Genomic DNA, 20,955 nt, shown 5'->3' with positions numbered 1-20,955 from the left:
TAGCCACGGCCATTCAATTTACTTGAAGATAGCTACTATGCTAAATGTTTCTTTTTAAAGGATGGGTGTTTGACTAAAATCTCTTGATCAAACGTTAAGGAATTTACCAGTCAACATCGATATAAAATGATATTCCTATTGGCTAATTTTACTGTACTTGTAAAGGCGTTATCCAATAACGTCTAGATTAGTACTTGCTGTGTTGTGACGATGAGGCCGCTGCAATGGCTTGAAGCTACCACTAGATGGTGGTGCTGCTTTTCTGTGCGACCATCCCCGTATGACTGCAGGTTTTCTTTCCAGCCGGTTTGTCCGGCAGGTGATTTAAATGACGAAATTTCCCCCAAACTAAAGGAGGGTTCATCATTAAAATCACCTGCTTAAGTGACCGGCTGGAAATAAAACCTGCTGTAGCACTACAATATTATAGTATTATAAGTATTATACAAGCATCTTCCCTACATGCACTTGTGCGATCAACAGGGGAATATTCCTTTAAAACTAAGGTTCTTTAACATGACGTCACACTAGTCACGAGCAGCAAGACATGCTTGTGGGAAACGGTGACAAACTTTGTACTAAATTTAAAAAATGGGGAAAGGTAGCGCCATCTGGTGGACAAATATAAATATGTCACGTTGAAAGTGCTGTACTGTACTAGTCTTAATTGAAATATTAACATTGTGTGTTTACCGACATTTTTACCTCTAAAAATGTCTTCATTCTCATATTATGATTTTATTTTTGTAATATTCTAACTTCTACCCAACCTAAATTTCCTAAAATTGCATCTTTATTCTTTGGTTTGTTTCTTGTAATACAGGGGTGTCCAAAGTGTGGACCAGGAGCCATTTGTGGGGTTTTATTGGCCCATGGCATATTCTAAGAGTATAATTTAACAAAATCAACATTAATAAAGTCCAAATATGAAAAGAAAAAAAATGTAATCTAACAAGAAAAGGTCTGAATGTAATATTAGTAGGAACAATGTCATATATGTCATGGCCTCCATGCTTTGGATGAAACCTCAGCTTTCCATTGGAGGACGTGAACATTGTTCTCCTGTGAAAGCAGCTTTAGCACCTCCACTTTAGACATGCAAGGCTGGTGTGTGTGTGTGTGTGTGTGTGTGTGTGTGCGTGTGTGTGTTATCCCAAGCTGACAGTCTACATGGAATCTCCATCTTGCTCTTAGAGCTACACCACATAAAAAGAAAGTGAATCCACATGCATCCATCACCATGCATACACCTTCATCAGCTGGCCAGATTGACTTGAAAAGGGTGTGTGTGTGTGTGTGTGTGTGTGTGAGCGAGCGAGTTTGAGAGAGAGAGAGATTTATGTCATGGGGATATCCCTGCCTGCATGGCAGGCGGCCAAGCTGTCAGAAGCCATCACTGCAGAGTCAGAGACAAATACAAGACTTAAAGAGGCAGGCAGGCTGTCGTGGGATGGGGTCGGGGTGGTGGGGGGGGGTGGACAGGAAGGAAGGCAGTAGGTGGAGTGGTCCCTAATGCCTGATCCCAACAATGTATTCATACCGACAACTTTCATGTTTTTTTTTTTTGAGTGACAAAAAGAGGTTGATGGTGCAACTCCCCACTCGTGCATTTCACTTCAGGGCAAGGTCAAGCCATAAAAAGGGCCACAAGGTGGCAGTAGTAGCTGTGGATGGAAGAAAGTGTGGCGTAGTGAAGCAGACATTTTAGCATATGCACACGCACACACGCGTGCACGAACATAGTTGCGTTCCATTGTGAAGGTTCTAAGTCGTTGCTAGTGTTCTATTTGTACATAGACTAGTTGCGTTCCATTGTGAAGGTTCTAAGTCGTTGCTGGTGTTCTATTTGTACATAGACTAGTTGCGTTCCATTGTGAAGGTTCTAAGTCGTTGCTAGTGTTCTATTTGTACATAGACTAGTTGCGTTCCATTGTGAAGGTTCTAAGTCGTTGCTGGTGTTCTATTTGTACATAGACTCTTATTGTGACGGGTTGTTTGTGTCAAAGTTATGATTCAAATGTATGTTTTCACAAAAAGCTGCTTCTTTAGTTTGGAACTGATATTTACCTGAAACTTACCGATGTTCTACTGTTGTTTACTCAAGAACGGGAAAAGGTAGAAGCATGCTGGCATTGTTCTACCCTGTGCTGCTATTCTAATGTTAAAGACACATAGGTTCCGTTTATGGTTCTATGGTTATCATCACCCTGTGTTCCTGTTGGGGTGGCATTCCACAGTAAGAAGGTGGAGATGGAAACATGGCGGATGTTGTCACGCTGCCACATTTCCTGTCCCGCTACACGTGTCCGGGTCCAAGCCCTGTCACACTGAGGCTGCCTTCGGATTTCGTTGCCAGCGTTCTGTGCTCCGTGCGTCAAGTAAAGATGACGGGGGGGGGGGTCGGTCGGGGGGGCTGCCATGGAGACGCTGACAGAAGGGATTTCATGAGCGTCTCCAGCCTACATTTCTATGTGCCTGAAATAAACCGCATGACTTCTGGGGGGGGCGGCGGGGAGCACATCCAGCACCGCCCTTTTCCACAAGAAGCTCAGCATCTAACGTGGGCACACGAGGGAACTCAAAGGTCACTCGTAGTCCAAGCGGTAAAACGTGACGAGGGATGCACAGCACAGAAAACCTGTTTCCAACCTTCTAAAAAGGCCTTTGAACATATCAGATGTTTAGTGCCGCTAAGCCCTAGGATGGCCACAAGGTGGCAGAAAGCATTCGATTGGACCTCCTCTATTGTGCTCTTGTCCGCACCTCTTTTTGCCCTTTGCTATAAACGTAAACTAGGATAAATAGTGTTTGGGATCAGGAGATTCGTGTTAAAACGACGCTCGCCATATTGTACGCTAACCTGAGACTGAACGTTAACCGAGGCCAAACTGTGACGTTAACCGAAAAACTCACCAGCAGGGGGCGCTAACCGGGACTTTTTAGAAGTTGACTTTCAGTCAAGCTAGCTGCTAGTTGTAGTTTAGCTACAAGAGCCAAGTGAGAGTATAAATGTTGGGCTTCCTGGAGTGGAGGTAATGAGCATGCTCTCTCACCAGCAGCCTCTGGGGTGGGGTGGGGGCTGCTGGGGGCCCCCGTCATGCTCCAACAAAACACTGAAAAATGAATGAAACATTGGACTGGTGCTTCTGTACGTGGAGGTGATTAGCTTCTTCTCCCGCTTTGCAACCTTAGGAGACCGAGGTGTCGTGGAAGAGACGCCCGGCCGGGGTGCGCACTGGGCGGGCTGCGTGGCCATGTGAGGACCGGCCAGCCGTTGGAGAGATTGTGACACCGCCGCTCCACTGAGCTCCTCGTCGTTATGGCCAAGAGGACGTAAGACGCCGGGGGAGACTGCTCTCGTTAGCCGGGTGCCGAGGCGCACGGTCGGTGTGCGCTCCTCTCCCCGCTCCCAGCCTCCCCCATGCCAGGACTCCCCCTCCGTCCACCGTTCCTTCCGTCTCCGGCCATCCTGTAGAAGACCGGCGGGCTTCAGCTGCAAGTTTCCGCCCGTCGTGCAGCCTCTTGACGGGGGGGCGACGGAGCCATGGCGGTCCCGGTGGTTGCGGCGCTGCTTCTCCTCGTCACCGCGTCACCGAGTGAGTAATCCTGCTTTTTAATCCCTCCGAGCGGGACAGGGGGGCTTGTAGTCGGGGGCGTCAGTCAAAGAGGATCAAACATGTTTTCATTGTCAAATCGTCTCTTGGCACATTTTGGGGGGAGGGAAGCTTTAATCTTCTTTACTGGAGTTAAAATGTGTGCTCTTGGGAAATAGGATGGAGCCTACCACACGGCCACTTCATTAGGAACACCTGTACATCTTTAGCCTTCACACCCACACACCTTTCTCATACTTTGGTGACTCCTGATGTTACCTTAGATGCTTGGATGGATGGATGGATGTTACCTTAGATGCTTGGGTGGATGGATGTTACCTTAGATGCTTGGGTGGATGGATGGATGTTACCTTAGATGTTTGGATGGATGTTACCTTAGATGCTTGGATGGATGTTACCTTAGATGCTTGGATGGATGGATGTTACCTTAGATGCTTGGATGGGTGGATGGATGTTACCTTAGATGCTTGGATGGGTGGGTGGATGTTACCTTAGATGCTTGGATGGATGTTACCTTAGATGCTTGGGTGGATGGATGTTACCTTAGATGCTTGGGTGGATGGATGTTACCTTAGATGCTTGGGTGGATGGATGTTACCTTAGATGCTTGGGTGGATGGATGTTACCTTAGATGCTTGGGTGGATGGATGTTACCTTAGATGCTTGGGTGGATGGATGTTACCTTAGATGCTTGGGTGGATGGATGTTACCTTAGATGCTTGGGTGGATGGATGTTACCTTAGATGCTTGGATGGATGGATATTACCTTAGATACACGGACTGATGTTACCTTAGATGCTTGGACTGATGTTACCTTAGATACACGGACTGATGTTAGCTTAGATGCTTGGAACGATGTTAGCTTAGATACTGATGTTACACGGCAGGTGTTCCTCATGATTTGGTGACGTTTCCACCAAAGTACGAGAACATCTCCTGGAGGAGGATGCTCCAGCACAACGTCACAGCTCATGATAGCATCTCATGTTCCCCAACGGCTTGCGGTAAATGCAGATATCAGGAGAAGGAGGCCGATTCAGCGAGATAAGCCGCCACTCTGCTGTAAAGAGGAGATGAGGAAGGTAACAAACGGTAACTGGCGATGAGGAGATGTTGCAGGGGGCGTCCCTCATGAATGAAGGCCCTGGTCTGTGTGGTGATGAGGACTTCTTCCAGAGGAACAGCTGACTCCTTTGGACCATCATCGTGGTGTTCGTAGCTCCGTGCGAGATAGCGAGACGGACGCGGCGTCTGTTTCATGCCCGCTACGTGTTGGGAAGCGGAGGCAAGGATGGACAGCAGGAGGACGCACCCCACGGCACGGCGAGCCGTTTCTGGGAGCATCTTCTGGTGTAGATGGCGGCCATGTGCAGGACGGGTTTTGGAACTCTTTAAGTACTGAATCCCTGACTTGGTGAACATCGCTACACTAAAAACCCAGCAGGACACAGAATGGGGAACGTGACCTGGTCTTCTTCTGGTCTTCTTCTGGTGTCTTGAAGACCAAGCAGGCTTTGGTGGAGGTGCTGGTTTGAACAGTGGATAGTTCCTGCTTGTCTTGGAGTCTTTGCTCCTGTCAGTGATGGCATTCTTATTTTTAGAGGTGATAAATTATTGAGGTGTAGAGAGTGCAGCGGGGCGGACGCTGTTGTGTGTGTGTGTGTGTGTGTGTGTGTACACGTGTGATAAAAACCTGCTGGTCTTCTCCCGAAGGTCTCTTCGTACGCCATCTTCATAGGTGTCTCTTTTAGCCTTGTACCTTATTCTTTAGCTCCTTTCTGACAGCTCGCTGGTCTGCGTACACCCCACACTGAGGGCCCCGGGGGCCCACGTCCACATCATCCTGGAGCTCTTGGTCAAGTCTGGACTGGTGTATGCACTCCTGATCTGATCTGGGGCGATGGCGCCCCCCCCATCACCATCGTCACCCTTCCCTGTGGCAATGGCACCCCCCCGTCACCAACGTCATCTTTACCCTTGGCGATGTCACCCTTACCCTTGGCGATGAAGACCTCCCCCTGTCACCAATGTCACCTTTACCCTTGGCGATGGCGCCCCCCCATCACCCTTACCCTTGGTGATGGCGCCCCCGTCACACTTACCCTTGGCGATGGCGCCCCCCCATCACCAACATCACCTTTACCCTTGGCGATGGCACCCCCCCGTCACCAATGTCACCTTTACCCTTGGAGATGGCGCCCCCCCATCACCGTCGTCACCCTTCCCCATGGCAATGGCACCCCCCTGTCACCAATGTCACCTTTACCCTTGGCGATGGCGCCCCCCCGTCACCCTTACCCTTGGTGATGGCGCCCCGTCACCCTTACCCTTGGCGATGGAGACCCCCCATCACCAACGTCACCTTAACCCTTGGCGATGGAGACCCCCCATCACCAACGTCACCTTAACCCTTGGCGATGGAGACCCCCCCGTCACCAACGTCACCCTTACCCTTGGCGATGGAGACCCCCCCGTCACCAACGTCACCTTAACCCTTGGCGATGGAGACCCCCCGTCACCCTTCTCCCTGCTCTGCAGGACGGAAACCTTGTCTGGAATCTCCTCACCGCGGCCTAGCTTGCGTCCGCTCACTCCAGCAGCTTTTATTGCAAATCAATGATTTTCCGCCGGCTGTGATCCCATTAGGATGAAATATGATATTCCGTAGTGTAATGGCGCTAATCCGGCGTGATGGCGGTGATTGTGTTACCTATGACGGCGCCGCTGCTGTCTCATCGTGTCAGCACACGCCGCTTATGTCGTGTTTTACTGACCGATGTCGATGGTCCAACGTGTCGTGATGAGCCCGATACGCCTCGGCGTTCTCGCTGAGCTTCTCTTCTGTGCGGCGTCCTGACTTGGCTTTGCAGGCGTGACGGCTGTGACGGCTGTGACGGCTGTGACGGCCTTCAGCGTGGCCGCGAATTCGTCTTTTTGCTCCAAAGCTGCTAACTCGCTCACTTTGAGATGTCAGGAGACGTTGGTCCTGCTGATGTCAGATCACAGGCGTTCGCACAACTGGTTGAGGCCCAATGCTCAACCACGCACGTATTCGTCTGCTGAGTCGGGGGCCCGGGTGACGGGGACATGGAAAGCGGCCATGCGGCTGTCATATTTCGGCTCGCTGCCCTGTCAAATGCGACAGCTCAGAGGCGCCCGGGGGGGCCGCAGGGATGCAAACCAGCGTGCTTAAAGTGTGCAACGTGCTTTTACGCTCCGACATGTCCACTGACCAAATGATGTTTCGTGTCGGCGGCCGTCTGATCTCCCGCAAACCACTCTTAAAATGACATCCACTGCCAATGCGGAACCCCCTCGAGGGGGGGGGGGCACACCGCAGCATCCTGCTAGCTTAGCCTGTTGGTGACGAAAGGACCAAAGGTGCGGTTCCACAACCAGGCCTTTTTTTATTTTATTTTTTTTGCCTGTTAAGTCGTGGGTGTCTTCATCCCTTATGGGGGGGGGGGTCATTTACAGCCTGTGGCCCTCGTCACATTCTAAAAATAGACTGAAACAGGGCAGCCATTTTACAAGAATTAAGACAAAACATTAGGAGAATAAAGTCATAATATTAGGATAAAAAATGTCATAACATTGAAATATTAAAGACTAAATATAGGATTACAAATGTGGCTGGGTAAAAGTTATGATATTATGATGATGATGCTGAAGTCCAAATATGACTCATCCCTACACGGGCTACTTTAAACACGTAAAAGTGGCGTCTCCATATTTAGATTTTTCAAATTGTCCTTCATTGTTTCTCGTATGCTGGAATCAAAGCATCACCATTCAGTCCGTGGCCCTCAGGGGGGGGGGGGGGGGCCTTAGCCTTCGGTTACGTGGACATGACTCACCGGACGCTGGCGCTGCTTTGCTGACACCATCCTGTCCCGCCGCATCGCATCCCAGACTAGCTTGATGACAAAACACAATAAATAGGAATATTCTTTCTAGACAGGAGCTACTTCAAGTGCTCAGGAAACCATGGGACTTCATAAACCAAAAAAGAAAGTATAGAATAGAAGTAAATGAAGTTTTGACAGCTTCCTCAGGACGCCATCTTGATTGTGATGTCACTGCCAGGATTTGTTTCCGGAATTCTTGACCTATTGCCAACAATAACACAATAATAACATTCATTCATTTTCTATCGCTTATCCTTATGAGTGTCGCGGGGGGTGCTGGAGCCTATCCCAGCTGTCTTCGGGTGGCGAGAGGCGGGGTACACCCTGGACTGGTGGCCAGCCAATCCCAGGGCACATATAGACAAACAACCATTCACACTCACATTCATACCTATGGACAATTTGGAGTGGCTAATTAACCTAGCATGTTTTTGGAATGTGGGAGGAAACCCATGCATGCAAACTTTACACGGAGATGGCCAAGGGTGGAATTGAACCCTGGTCTCCTAGCTGTGAGGTCTGTGCGCTAACCACTCAACCACCGTGCAGCCCCAATAATAACATATTGGCTGCTAATATGTAGTGATAACTAAGATATGCATACATACACTAAATAGTTGTCCTTATTTATGTAGCCCTGGCATGAACACCTATGTATTGCTAAGATGGTAGAATCCATGGAGCAATAATAGTATAATATACTAATATATATGGATTAGCTTCCTGTAGGATAGACTAGAAAGACAAGTGGCAGCGATCCAGCTTGTTGAGCTAGAAAGTTATATTTGTTTATATTGTCGTTTTTGGCTGCAAAAACACACTTTTCATCTCATCTCATCTCATCTTTTTGTAGAGATTTCCCCCGCAAGCTGCAGGAAGCATATCAAGCAAACATGATTTGTAAATAACAAACCAGGCTGTCACTGCAGCCTCCAAGAGAGCAACATCACACGTGCAGAAGAAGAACGTACGGGACAGGAAGGGGAGGGGAATATCCAAAGTGGCAGGCAGACAACAACGCGCGTCTGAGAGATGATGCGGTGCGGCTCTACGCTTGCTAAAAAAGAATACCTCCACTGGCTGTCAATCACAAGTGAGCGTTGTTACTCCGACGTCTAACGGTAGAAGGATGGGACGTCCTGGCAAGTTTAGGTTATCAATTGAAAAACTTTATTTATAGACACAGGTTGGGTAGGAAAGTACAAAACTCTGACAGCGAATCACAAGCCATGATTGGACTGTTGGTGAAGATCTGTGACCCAGTCCCACTGGGCTCCGGGATGATTACGTAGATGCATACGTAGATACGACATAGACACGGCATTGACACATCATAGATATGGCATAGACACGGCATAGACACGACATAGATACAGTATGCATAGATACAGTATGCATAGATACAGTATGCATAGATACAGTATGCATAGATACAGTATGCATAGATACAGTTTGCATAGATAGAGCAGCAAGCTGTTTTGCTTCAGCACCAAATTGTTGGGACCTTCCAGCACGACATTTAAACATGGCTTCACCAACTACTGCCATGGGCGTGTGTGTTTGTGTGTGTGTTTGTGTGTTTGTGTTTGTGTGTGTGTGCGTGTGTGTGAGCCCCTCAATCTACGTCAGTAATCTGGAGTAGGAAATATCAGGAAGTGTAATATTCCAGTTTTCCTGCCAGCCAAAGCAGCTCCAACGTGAAGGTCGTCTGCCAGGATGGAAGAAGATTCCAAGTCAGGTTGGAGTGTTGGAGGTCCAAAGTTGACATAGAACTAGCTCTTTAACGTTCTCAGCATTTCCTGGTTTTCCCGCCAGGATTTTCCTTCTACCTGCGCGCCGCGGCCACACGGACGCGTCCGTGTTTACATGTGGCCCCGGGTAGCTAGCCAGCTGAGCTAATCTCTTCAGACGCACACATTATGCAACGCCGGGCCCCCTTGACGCCCCGCGTTAGCCTGATACGAGCGCATCGTCCCGATAAGCACTCGACTGCGATGATGAAATTAGGGAAGTCAAAATCAGAGAAGTGGAATGTTTATTTAGAGGCACTTGCACTCTGCGCTTTGACATTTTTGGCATGGCGTCCCGCGGAGTGGGCTTGCATAACGGCTACGGGATATTTTGGCCTTGGGGGGGAAAATTAGTCGGATACGTCAGCTTGTGCCAAGAATTCCGAAGGATTCTACTTGAAAAGGAAGGCACCGTCTTTAGTGGAAACCTCATGTTTTTTAGGTTACTTCAGCCATGGCTTTCTTAGGAATGATGGAATGATGTCATCCAATCAGGACCATCTTTGACCTTTGACTTCTTTCTTCCATGCTGGTGTTGTTACCTGGACTCAACCATCATGGGGTCCCGATGGGGTGCCCTTCAGTTCTCGCTGGATCCTTCACAGCCGAGTGTCAATCACCATCCCGGTCCCAGTCCCCGTATTTCCGCCTGCAAAAGGGTGGCGTGCCATCCTGCCCCCAGTAGAGGAGTCCCACTATCTTGGGATCCCAGTCCTCGTATATCCCCCTGCAAAAGGGTGGCATGCCATCCTGCCCCCAGTAGAGGAGTCCCACTATCTTGGGATCCCAGTCCTCGTATATTCCCCTGCAAAAGGGTGGCATGCCATCCTGCCCCCAGTAGAGGGGTCCCTCTATCTTGGGGTCCCATTCCCCGTATTTCCACCTGCAAAAGGGTGGTGTGCCATCCTGCCCCCAGTGGAGGAGTCCCACTATCTTGGGGCCCCAGTCCTCATATATCCCCCTGCAAAAGGGTGGCATGCCATCCTGCCCCCAGTTGAGGGTCCCTCTATCTTGGGGTCCCAGTCCCCGTATTTCCGCCTGTGAAAGGGTGTCGTTCCATCCTGCCCCCAAATATACGTGGAATATGTGGTCTATTTCCAAATAATAATAATAATAATAATAATAATAATGATTTGAGTAGAAGGTCTGCATGAAGCTGCTCTGCCATCCATGATTGATGACATCATTGGACGTACCATAAGACCCATTTAGGTACCAAGACAAACTGCATGTTTGGATGAACGTGTTCTTCACACATCAGTGCCACCACAACAAATGATGTTGTCGGACGCAACCATTGGACTGTCATAAAGTGTTTTGGACCAATGGACCATTGGAACCACGTTGGCACATCTGGATAAGTGGAGCTCCACACAAAAGCAGCAGTTGTAGAGATGCCTCACTGAATTTCATCTCCTGTGGAACCTTGGATGGCCTCGTTCAGTCGGGACTAATCCGTTTCTCCCAAAAGAAATCATCTCCATTCATTTAGTCTGCTGCAGATAGCCGACAATGTTGACCTTTTTATGGTTTTCTGGTTGGACATGCAGAAGAACATTTGCCATGCATGTAGATGATGAACCATGGAGATACAAGAACCTTCATTGAAGATACAGGAGGAATCTTGAAGCGGATAATGGGAAGAAAATGGATGGACTGTGCCAGCCAATTAAAACGCGACATACGTGTGTGTTTGCAGCCGCCTCGGGTGCGGAGGTGGAGGAGCGCTTGGTGAGTCACCTGCTGTCGGCCGACCGCTACAACAAGCTGATTAGACCAGCCGTCAACAACAGCCAGCAAGTCACCATCTACATCCAAGTGTCGCTCGCCCAGCTCATCAACGTGGTGAGCAAGATCATGATGATGATGATGATGGTACCTTAGCATGTGTGCCTGAACTTCCTGTGTGTTTCAGAACGAGCGGGAGCAGATCATGACCACCAACTGTTGGCTCACTCAGGTTGGTGTCACTCAGCAGACTGGATCACTTCATGTTGGACTGACGAGGTGGGACACACCAGTCAGACCGGATCTAGATCTAGGACCACCTAAGACCTGCAATAGAATGACTTCAGTGCTGGATTGCATCTCTTCCACGTGCCTGACGCTCTTGTCTCTTTTTAATCGTGCCCCCCCCCCCCCCCAGGTATGGAACGACTACAGGTTAATGTGGGACCCCGATGAGTACGACGGCATCAAGAAGATCCGCCTCCCGACGCAACACATCTGGCTGCCAGACATTGTCCTCTACAACAAGTAGGCCTGCCTAGACCTGCCTAGACCTGGCTAGACCTGGCTAGACCTGGCTAGACCTGGCTAGACCTGCCTAGACCTGGCTAGACCTGCCTAGACCTGGCTAGACCTGGCTAGACCTGGCTAGACCTGCCTAGACCTGCCTAGACCTGGCTAGACCTGCCTAGACCTGCCTAGACCTGGCTAGACCTGGCTAGACCTGCCTAGACCTGGCTAGACCTGCCTAGACCTGGCTAGACCTGCCTAGACCTGGCTAGACCTGCCTAGACCTGGCTAGACCTGCCTAGACCTGGCTAGACCTGCCTAGACCTGGCTAGGGCTGACCTCCTGTTCAATAACCCACTAAGCCTTGCACCCCCCCCCCCTCCCCCGCTACCAATTTTTACAAAATGCTTTTCATATCCGCTTACTGTCCCACACCTCTTTTTGATTGACCACTGGGTAAATCCTCAAGGTCATTCATCAAGGTCATTCATCTGGTTGCATGCAGACTTTTAATGTGAATCATTTTATTTTGAAAGGTTAGAGTGCTTTGTGTTATGCTAACCATATGTCTTGGTAAAATCCATCCATTCATCCATCCATCCATCCCACTATCCATGCATCCACCCATTCATCTGACCATCCATCCCGCCATCCCTTCATCCATCCATCCCACCATCCATCCATCCCACTATCCATGCATCCATCCATTCATCTGACCATCCATCCCGTCATCCCTTCATCCATCCATCCCACCATCCATCCATCCATCCCGCCATCCATCCTTCCTTCCATCATCCCAACATCCATGCATCCATCCATCCATTCATCTGACCATCCTTCCCGCCATCCTTCCATCCATCCTTCCCTCCATCATCCCACCATCCATCCCTCCATCCATCTCTTCCTCCTTCCATCTCTTCCTCCATCCATCCATCCCACCATCCATCCTTCCCTCCATCATCCCACCATCCATCCATGCATCCATCCATCCATTCGTCTGACCATCCATCCCGCCATCCTTCCATCCATCCCACTATCCATCCTTCCCTCCATCCATCCATCCATTCCATCCCTCCATCCATCCCACCATCCATCCATCCCGCCATCATCCCACCATCCATCCATTCATCTGACCATCCATCCCGCCATCCTTCCATCCATCCTGCCATCCATCCTTCCCTCCATCATCTTGCCATCCATCCATCCATCCATTTTCTATGCCTCTTGTCCTCCTTGCATCAACATAGTATCCAAAACAAGCAAGAAGTAGAACATCCATAAAATACTAGTAATAAAATATAATATCCATGCGTGTTAATTCATTAATTAGCCAGTGTTTTTCTTCGTTCCTCAGCGCTGACGGAACCTACGAGGTGTCCTTCTACTCCAACGCGGTGGTCTCCAACAACGGCGAGGTGGCCTGGCTCCCTCCGGCCATCTACAAGTCGGCCTGCAAGATCGAGGTCCGCGACTTTCCCTTCGACCAGCAGAACTGCACCCTCAAGTTCCGCTCGTGGACCTACGACCACACGGAGATCGACCTCATCCTCCTGAGCGACTTCGCCAGCCGCGACGACTTCAAGCCCAGCGGCGAGTGGGACATCGTGTCGCTGCCGGGACGCAAGAACGAAGACCCGGATGACATCAGGTACCTGGACATCACCTACGACTTCATCATCAAGAGGAAACCTCTGTTCTACACCATCAACCTCATCATCCCCTGCATCCTCATCACCTCCTTGGCCATTCTGGTCTTCTACCTGCCGTCCGACTGCGGCGAGAAGATGACGCTGTGCATCTCCGTGCTCCTGGCGCTCACCGTCTTCCTGCTCCTCATCTCAAAGATCGTCCCGCCCACGTCTTTAGCGGTGCCTCTGATCGGGAAGTACCTGATGTTCACCATGGTCCTGGTCACCTTCTCCATCGTCACCAGCGTTTGCGTGCTCAACGTGCACCACCGCTCCCCCAGCACGCACACCATGCCCCCTTGGGTCAAGCGTGTCTTCATGCACCGACTCCCCTCCTACCTCTTCATGAGGAGGCCCGGCAGCTCCAACATCCGCGAGAAGTTCCGCAAAAAACACCAGCATCGAACGTACTCGGAGAAGAAAGCGGGGGCGGACGCGGGGGCGGGGAGTCCCGGGGGACGGGCGGACTCCTTCTACGTCAACGAGGAGTCGGCCAAACGCTACGGCTGGACGTTCAGCGACTTTGCCGACAACACGGAATTCAGGAAGAGGAGCACGCTCAAGAGAGGCATCGACGTGGAGGACGCCGTGGACGGCGTTCGCTACATCGCGGACAAGATGAAGAGTGAGGATGACGACGAAGGGGTGGGCGTTTCTTTGTTTCCGTCCGAATTCAGATTCATTATCCAGCGTATGGAAGTGGAAGTTATGCTTTGTAGTATTGTAAAGTACTTTTCTATGTATTTTGATGTATTTTGATGCCTTTTGTGTTTGGTCCCACTGCAGATCATCGAGGACTGGAAGTACGTGGCGATGGTGATCGACCGCCTCTTCCTGTGGATCTTCGTGTGCGTGTGCGTGGTGGGAACCATGGGTCTCTTCATGCAGCCTCTGTTCCAGAGCTACAACACCCCCATCGTGGAAGACGTGGAGCAGAACTGAAACCTCCAACTTATGGTCTTGGAAAAAAAAAACCTAACCTCAATTCCCTGCTCCTTCTTTGGAGAAGCCAACACATGAACTTACCTCCTCACTCCGCACTTTATCCCTCGCTCCCCCCGTCGAGATCGGTCAAGTCCGGGATGGAGCACGGTAACGTATTGATCATAACATTCTTGGCTTCCTTCTCCAACTTCATCCGTGCTTGAGGTCCACACCAGACCCACTCATGCCTTTGTGGACCTTTCTTCAGCCTGAAGTGTTCCTACCAAATCATAAGCGGTTCCTACCAGATCATCCAAGAACGTGTTGCCAAACCGTGGTGCGTTTGATGACTGGAGGGATGGGCTTCTGCACGCCAAACCAGACCACAGTCCTGAACCCTGAGGTTGATTGGGAACTGAGTGGTGAGACTAAACCCTTGATTGATTGATTGATTGATTGATGAAGATTCCCTTAGACTTTTTCATCATTTAGCAAATTACAAGTAAATCCAAAACTAAATCCAAAACTTACGGATCAATCCAGAACCGCCAAAAAAAGACATTAGTCGAACACGTCCCATTTCAAGCATGCCCCCCACGGGGACTGCTTGTTTATTCCTGAAGAACCGAATGAAACCACAAGGACCTGGAACCAAACCTCAATTAGGAGACGAGCCGCGTTACTTGGATCACATGTGTTGCTTTCAATGGAACACAGAGCCAAACGTCACGCTAACCGCACCTTTTTTTTTTTTACAATCCCCTCCTCCTACACATGCATGAAACACGCCCCCCCCCCTTTTTCTTTTCCAAGAGCCCAAAGACAAAAAAGTGCTTGAGAAGGACATCGGTCAGCAAGCAGCACACTTGGCCAAAATGTACCCTAAGAAGATGACCTCCCAAGTAGCACGTACTCGACGTACTCGACGTACTCGACGTACTCGACGTACTCGACGTACTCGACGTACTCGACGTACTCGACGTACTCGACGCTGTGTTGTTGATGTCCACTTTCAAGGTCGGAAAGGTCGTGTAAATGACCTTCATGCTGATCTTTAATGATTGGTGTAGCATCCAGCATCCATCTCCGCTTAAAATAAGCAATAAGTTTTTTCTACTGACGGGACCAAAGAACACCAACACCGTCTCTCGTCTTCTTATGATGCGTTCAAGTACCCGCTTTGGAGACAACCGCAGCCAAAAAAGAGCATTGTGTTAAATCCTTTTGTTCAGTGGGCCGGTGGAAGGAAACATGACCGTGATGTCAGTGAAGTGGATCAATAAAAGGGAAGTGAAAGCAACACGCTGATGGCATGATGCATTCATTGTCCGTTCTTTACGGTATTACGCTCATTTCCACGTGTAGGTTCTTCATGCTGTTTCTTAGTCGGTCCAGACCAGACCAGTTCCAGGTGGTGCTCGCTTTATGAATGAAAAACTTAACCTTGTTTGGTAAACATGAGGCTGCTTGAGGAGAGAAAGCTTTTTTGCCTTTGCCATCAAGAGATCATGACAGGAAATTTGGACTTTGGATTCTTATTTTTGGTCAGATTCTGGCTTTTAGACGCCGTGCTCTTAAACGTCATCAGCTGACTTTTTTGTCTCACTCCCGTTTCCTCTGTTTGTATTTTGAAGCTGGTCTTAGAACCTCCTTGAGGTCCATACGTCCATTGTGCTGCGTTTGTGTGTCAGTAGGGGGTCAAGTGGACTTCTTCACGCGTTTCTTCAAGAACTCCTGAGCTTTTAGGGACGCGCACTCTGGTGTATGCACTCTTTGCTCTGACGTCGGTCAGCTGACTAAAGGCTTCATTAGTCTTGGAACCGCAGGGTGTTCAACTTCACCTTCTGTTAACTTAACTACGCCAGTATCACTGCAGTGCAGACAACACACACACACACACACACACACACACACACACACTGGGCCATTATAAGCCTGGAAAATCTCGTGTTCTCTCGCCCTCTTTATCAGATAGAGAATTATTCCCCAAACTGTGACGCCGGGACCTAAAACGGAACCTGGAGGCATCACACAAATCTGGCTATTTGTTGGCAACATGCCTCTGTTGATCTAGCGTGTGTGTGTGTGTGTGCATGGATGCTAATCTGTGACAGTGATGGTGACACAACATATTATAATATTGTATCACACACACACACACACACACACACACACCAATGTGAGGCGACATAATCCCACAGACGTTGTGACAGCTGTGGAATTGGAGTCGGATTCAGCAATTATAGTTGATGGTTGTATTCTAAGCTGCATGTTTGCACATAAATAAGGCACTTAGCATTTGCCTCAATTTCCATTAGCTCGGGACGGTGGCATTGAATGCAGCATGGGCCGCCACGCCGTATGCAACATGGCCGCCATGCCGTATGCCATATGCAGCCATCCAAAAGACGTTTTGGGTCTGCAGTCTCACGTTTGCAGCATCTGTAAGATCTGCAGACGCGTGGCGGCGTCGGCGGCGTCGGCGGTGGTGGAGGATAAAGCACGAGCGTCATAAACAACAAGGCTGTCAGAGGAGCCCACATTAAGAACCTCGCCATCTCCTAATCAATACCAATTTATCCGCGCTCACACGCGTGCATGCATTTATCTCTTATGAGGCCTTGTCTTCTTCTGGTGACCCCCCCCCCAGCCCTCCCCCACCCCAACCCCAAGACGCCGCACTCAGCAAATATGAGAGCAACATGTTTGTCAGCGAGGATCCTGTCAGCACTTTCACGTGTTTCCTGTAGTCCACTCTTGGCGTCCATCTCCTGCCATTACCAGCCGCCCCATTTAGCTTTTCTACCTGCCGTTTCAGCTCCGTACTCATGCACGCAGTCGCATGGGGGTGGGGTGGGGGGGGGTCTGTCATCCGTCTGCAGGCCAAAGAGCAGACCAACACCTTGCAGGAGGTCTACACGCACATTGGATTTGTTCTCCACTTGCCCACCCGAGTCGCCCCAGGTGTCCGATGCTGCCCGCCAGTGGACGTTTGTGTCACTACAACTTGAGCAAAGTCAAGGTTTATTTGCAATATTAGTTCATAAATTGGCACAATTTTTGTTTGTAACATGCATGAATGTTTTTAGTCAGGGATAGTTAAGCTGTAAAAACAACTTTTATTATGGTGATTTTTAAAAATATAATCAATGATACTATTACTCAAATACTCTTTTTCATGTCATTAGTTAGTATTGTATATAAATATAATATTCAATAGTACAAATACCAAGAAGTACAAAGAGTGAAGGCGTCATAAAGTTTAGTTAGACATGATTTGATCAAATGCATTTTTTAATTATCATTACAGAGAAATAAAGCAGATAATATTTCATATTTCTAATGTAGAGGTTATCAAACTCCTGCATCACAAAAAAAGATAATATAAATACATTTTACATAATTTTTAAGCATTTATGACATCGTTGGAAGGGAATCATTGATGGCCACCAGGCAGCAGGCTGGTGTCTTTGCGACGCCGCCGTCAGAGGAAGGAAGGGGGGCTCCCCGAAGGCTGACAGGACCGGGTGAGGGGGTCAGAGGTCACGGGGTGACTGACAGAACGAGGAAGAAGAGGATGAAGGCCGAGATGACGGTCACGTGCAAAGGAAGACGCCAATGGCCCGGGAGAGCTTGGAAGGACGAAGACAAACGAAAGTGAGACACGGCGACTGTCGCCTTGACACAAATGGACGAGGACGGTCCCGTCTGACACTCATTGATGTAACTACTTGCCCTTTTCTCTTTCCTGTTGCAGAGCCTCCAGGTCCTTCTGCTTCCTTTAGCTGTCCCGACGTTTGCCTGTTGCGGTTCGTCAGCCGTGTGACAAAAACGGGCACCAGATAAAGACAGGAGGAAGGTAAAAGGGTCACGCCGTCCGTCCCAAGACAAGTACTTAACAGACGCGATTGTCCTGGATTCACGGGAAACGATGCTTCAAAGGTCAAGTCGTTTTGGTTGGATTGGCTTTTTGATGGATGGATGGATGGATGGATGGATGGATGGGGGGGGCATCTTCCAGTCTGGCTACTCAACAATATGATGAGCACAATTCATGAAATGTATTCAGTTATACACACAAATGCAAAATTACCAAGCAAATCTTTCCATGGTTAATATGATCAAATCAATAATGCTAATTAAAAAAAGACCAAATTATTATAAATATGAATCATAAACAATACAAGTATTTTAGCTATGTTAAGTCCCTTGAAATGTCGAAAAACAAGTACTCACTGAATAATAGTAAGTGTATGACCAGCAAGTACAACACCAGCACAGCAGTAAGTACAACACAGCAATAAGTACAACATGCTAGATAATGCAATCATAACGACAATAATAATCATTATAAATTATTATTATTAATAATAATATCATTGTAATATTTTAATTTTCATAATAATATCATTATAGTAATATCATAATATCAATAATACCATTATTGTTTTTATTGAAATAATAATAATTATTAATAAATTTTAATAAAATAATAATAATTATTGTTACTATAATAAACAATAATAATAAATATTAATATTAATATTAATAATAATAATAATAATAATAATAATAATAATAATAATAATAATAATAATCATAGCCAGCCCTTTAGAGCAGTGATTCCCACCCAGGGGTACGAGTGCCCCCAGTGGTGTGTTATGAATAAATGCTCTTCAAGATGCTAAGTAAATATTAATGTGTGCGCTACAACATATAATACAACATATAATACAACATATAATAGATAATAACCTGCGACACGGCAGCGATACAACAGTTTCATTCTACTTGAGGAGCGTTCTCCACAGGGGATGGGGGTGGGGTGGCGGGGGGTTAGGTGGTATGACAAGACAAAAAGGCTGCTTTAGAGTCCGAGCACTTTTAAGCACACGGACCTTTAATCCCATCCAGGCTGATTGGTGGTATTTCCCTGCTGCCGTTTGCCCTAATGGACTGTTGGCATGCTCTGATGCAAGGCAGCCCGGATTAAAGCGCAGGCCAAAGATGACGTGCAAAATGCCACATCCATGAGGTCGTGTAGTCACATCCATCTACGTCCACCTTGCTGTCTTGCAGCCCCCCCGGGAGCCCCCACGATAACAACCTTGCCTGGCTTTTCTTCACCACGACAAAACTAATTGAGCTTAAAATGGAGGCCGGTTAGCGTTACTCTTGGCTAGCGTGCCATCCGGGTCTCCGGTCTTAGCAGCAGCCCCCTTTCGCATCACAACCACTGATCCGCTTGTCACTTGAGACTAACGTGACGCTAACGTTTGCCCGACTTGACGGAGCTGGAGATGCTACGATAAGCGGTGTCAAGCTCAGTGGAGATCCACCTCGTGTGAACATCCTTACGATGGGATGCAAGATGGTGGGACATGTGGCCTCCACCTCGGGGTGGCCCCCGTCATCGGAAGGGCAAGGAAATGACTTTGTCACGTCCGATTTGGTCTTCCCGTCTCCTTTGCATGCATGCTTACACACTGGCCACATCATTAGGTACATCTACAGCCACGCTCGCTGGCTTTCACTCATACAATAATGCTGCTGATTGGGGGAATTCTTTATCGATTATTCATGCCTGGACGGCTATTGTGAAGTGGAGCTCCGCCCACTTCCTCACCTGGTGTGGAAACAGGAGTTCAGAATATTCTGAGAAAAATAATCAACTTTATATGCTAGTGCAGGGGTGTCCAAAGTGAGGCCTGGGGGTCATTCACGGCCCGCGGCTGTTTTTTTATTGGCCTTTGGTACATTTGAAAAATACAATTAAACAAAGAAAGAAAGTGCGGTAATTTTCCAACAATAAAGACAAAATTTGGGGTGAATAATATATATAATACAAAATATATATATAAAATATAAAAAATATATATAATATATATAATAGGAGAAACAAACAAATGCACCTGCAATTTTTAGAAAAATTCAGCTGGGTAAAAATTAAAATATTACAATAAAATCTAAATATTATGACAATAATGACATAATATTCCAGGAAAAAATGTATGAGAAAATATTTTAAATATTTGTAAAAAAAATGAAATATAAGAAGAAAACGTTTGTATGAATCAGAACTCAAACACAGAACACACATACGTACATCATAGAGACCCATATGCACTTTTGGCATTAATTATTCAGGACATACTGGACGGTATATCATATATGTAGAACCGCTATTACACGCCAAGCCGTTATGGCCACAGTCAGCATGGAAATGAATAAAATGCGTATCGTGGTGAAAGAGTCTGCTAAATTGGAATGAGGTCACCGTGCCAAACATGAACAAAGCGAAGAGATGCAATCGTCCATCCACGAGCCGCATACTAACAATATCTGACAATATCTGACAATATGATCAGTGCATTTGTCCGCATGCAATCGTAGCCCGGACAGACAGTGCAGTGCTCTACCATTACAGAGCTGCTAATGCTTTAAGCTGCCCCAGCGTGGTTGTGTGCATAAAATCCATTAAGTGCCTAAATGGCTCATTTATACTTTATCAGTATTGCGCTATGCAAGTTTGAGAACGCTCCCTAATAGTGTACTTCTATGCAAAATAGAGCGATATGTGGGTTGATGACATATCTAGCAGAATCTATTCATCCTTACATATTTGATGCTCATTTTTAAAACATTTTTTAAATTAAAATTAAAAATATATATATAATTTCTCAATCCGGCCTGACACATCAACGCTACACAAACATTTTGGAGCCCACATTTACCTCAACATAAACTAATGTAAAACATCAAGCTAGCGTTTAAGTTGGACTCCATGCAGTTC

The 20,955-nt window shown here is 47.8% G+C and overlaps 1 protein-coding gene across 2 annotated transcripts; it reads left to right on the top strand.

Moving 5' to 3' along the window:
- Positions 1-3,009: 3,009 nt before the first annotated feature.
- Positions 3,010-14,217, top strand: chrnb5b (cholinergic receptor, nicotinic, beta 5b). 2 transcript variants are annotated; one of them, XM_058062815.2, is made up of 6 exons: positions 3,014-3,596; positions 11,012-11,157; positions 11,228-11,272; positions 11,459-11,568; positions 12,905-13,883; positions 14,025-14,217. In XM_058062815.2, the coding sequence occupies exons 1-6, from the start codon at positions 3,545-3,547 to the stop codon at positions 14,178-14,180; spliced, it is 1,488 nt and encodes a 495-aa protein (XP_057918798.2). In that variant the 5' UTR covers positions 3,014-3,544; the 3' UTR covers positions 14,181-14,217. The 2 variants fall into 2 exon arrangements, with proteins under 2 accessions (XP_078644180.1, XP_057918798.2); XM_078788054.1 differs by having other exon boundaries at positions 3,010-3,596; positions 11,228-11,568.
- Positions 14,218-20,955: the final 6,738 nt, after the last annotated feature.

Source organism: Doryrhamphus excisus, linkage group LG22 (genome assembly GCF_037039965.1).
Source record: "Doryrhamphus excisus strain RoL-2023G ecotype Guam linkage group LG22, RoL_Dexc_Guam_v1.1, whole genome shotgun sequence".
Lineage (NCBI taxonomy): Eukaryota > Metazoa > Chordata > Actinopteri > Syngnathiformes > Syngnathidae > Doryrhamphus > Doryrhamphus excisus.
This window is presented reverse-complemented; position numbering and strand designations above follow the sequence as displayed.

Coding starts and splice junctions, on each gene's coding strand:
- chrnb5b (XM_078788054.1), top strand. CDS start 3,545: ATGGCGGTCCCGGTGGTTGCGGCGCTGCTTCTCCTCGTCACCGCGTCA. Junction 3,597..11,011: donor CCTCGTCACCGCGTCACCGA/GTGAGTAATCCT, acceptor GTGTGTTTGCAG/CCGCCTCGGGTGCGGAGGTG. Junction 11,569..12,904: donor GACATTGTCCTCTACAACAA/GTAGGCCTGCCT, acceptor TTCGTTCCTCAG/CGCTGACGGAACCTACGAGG.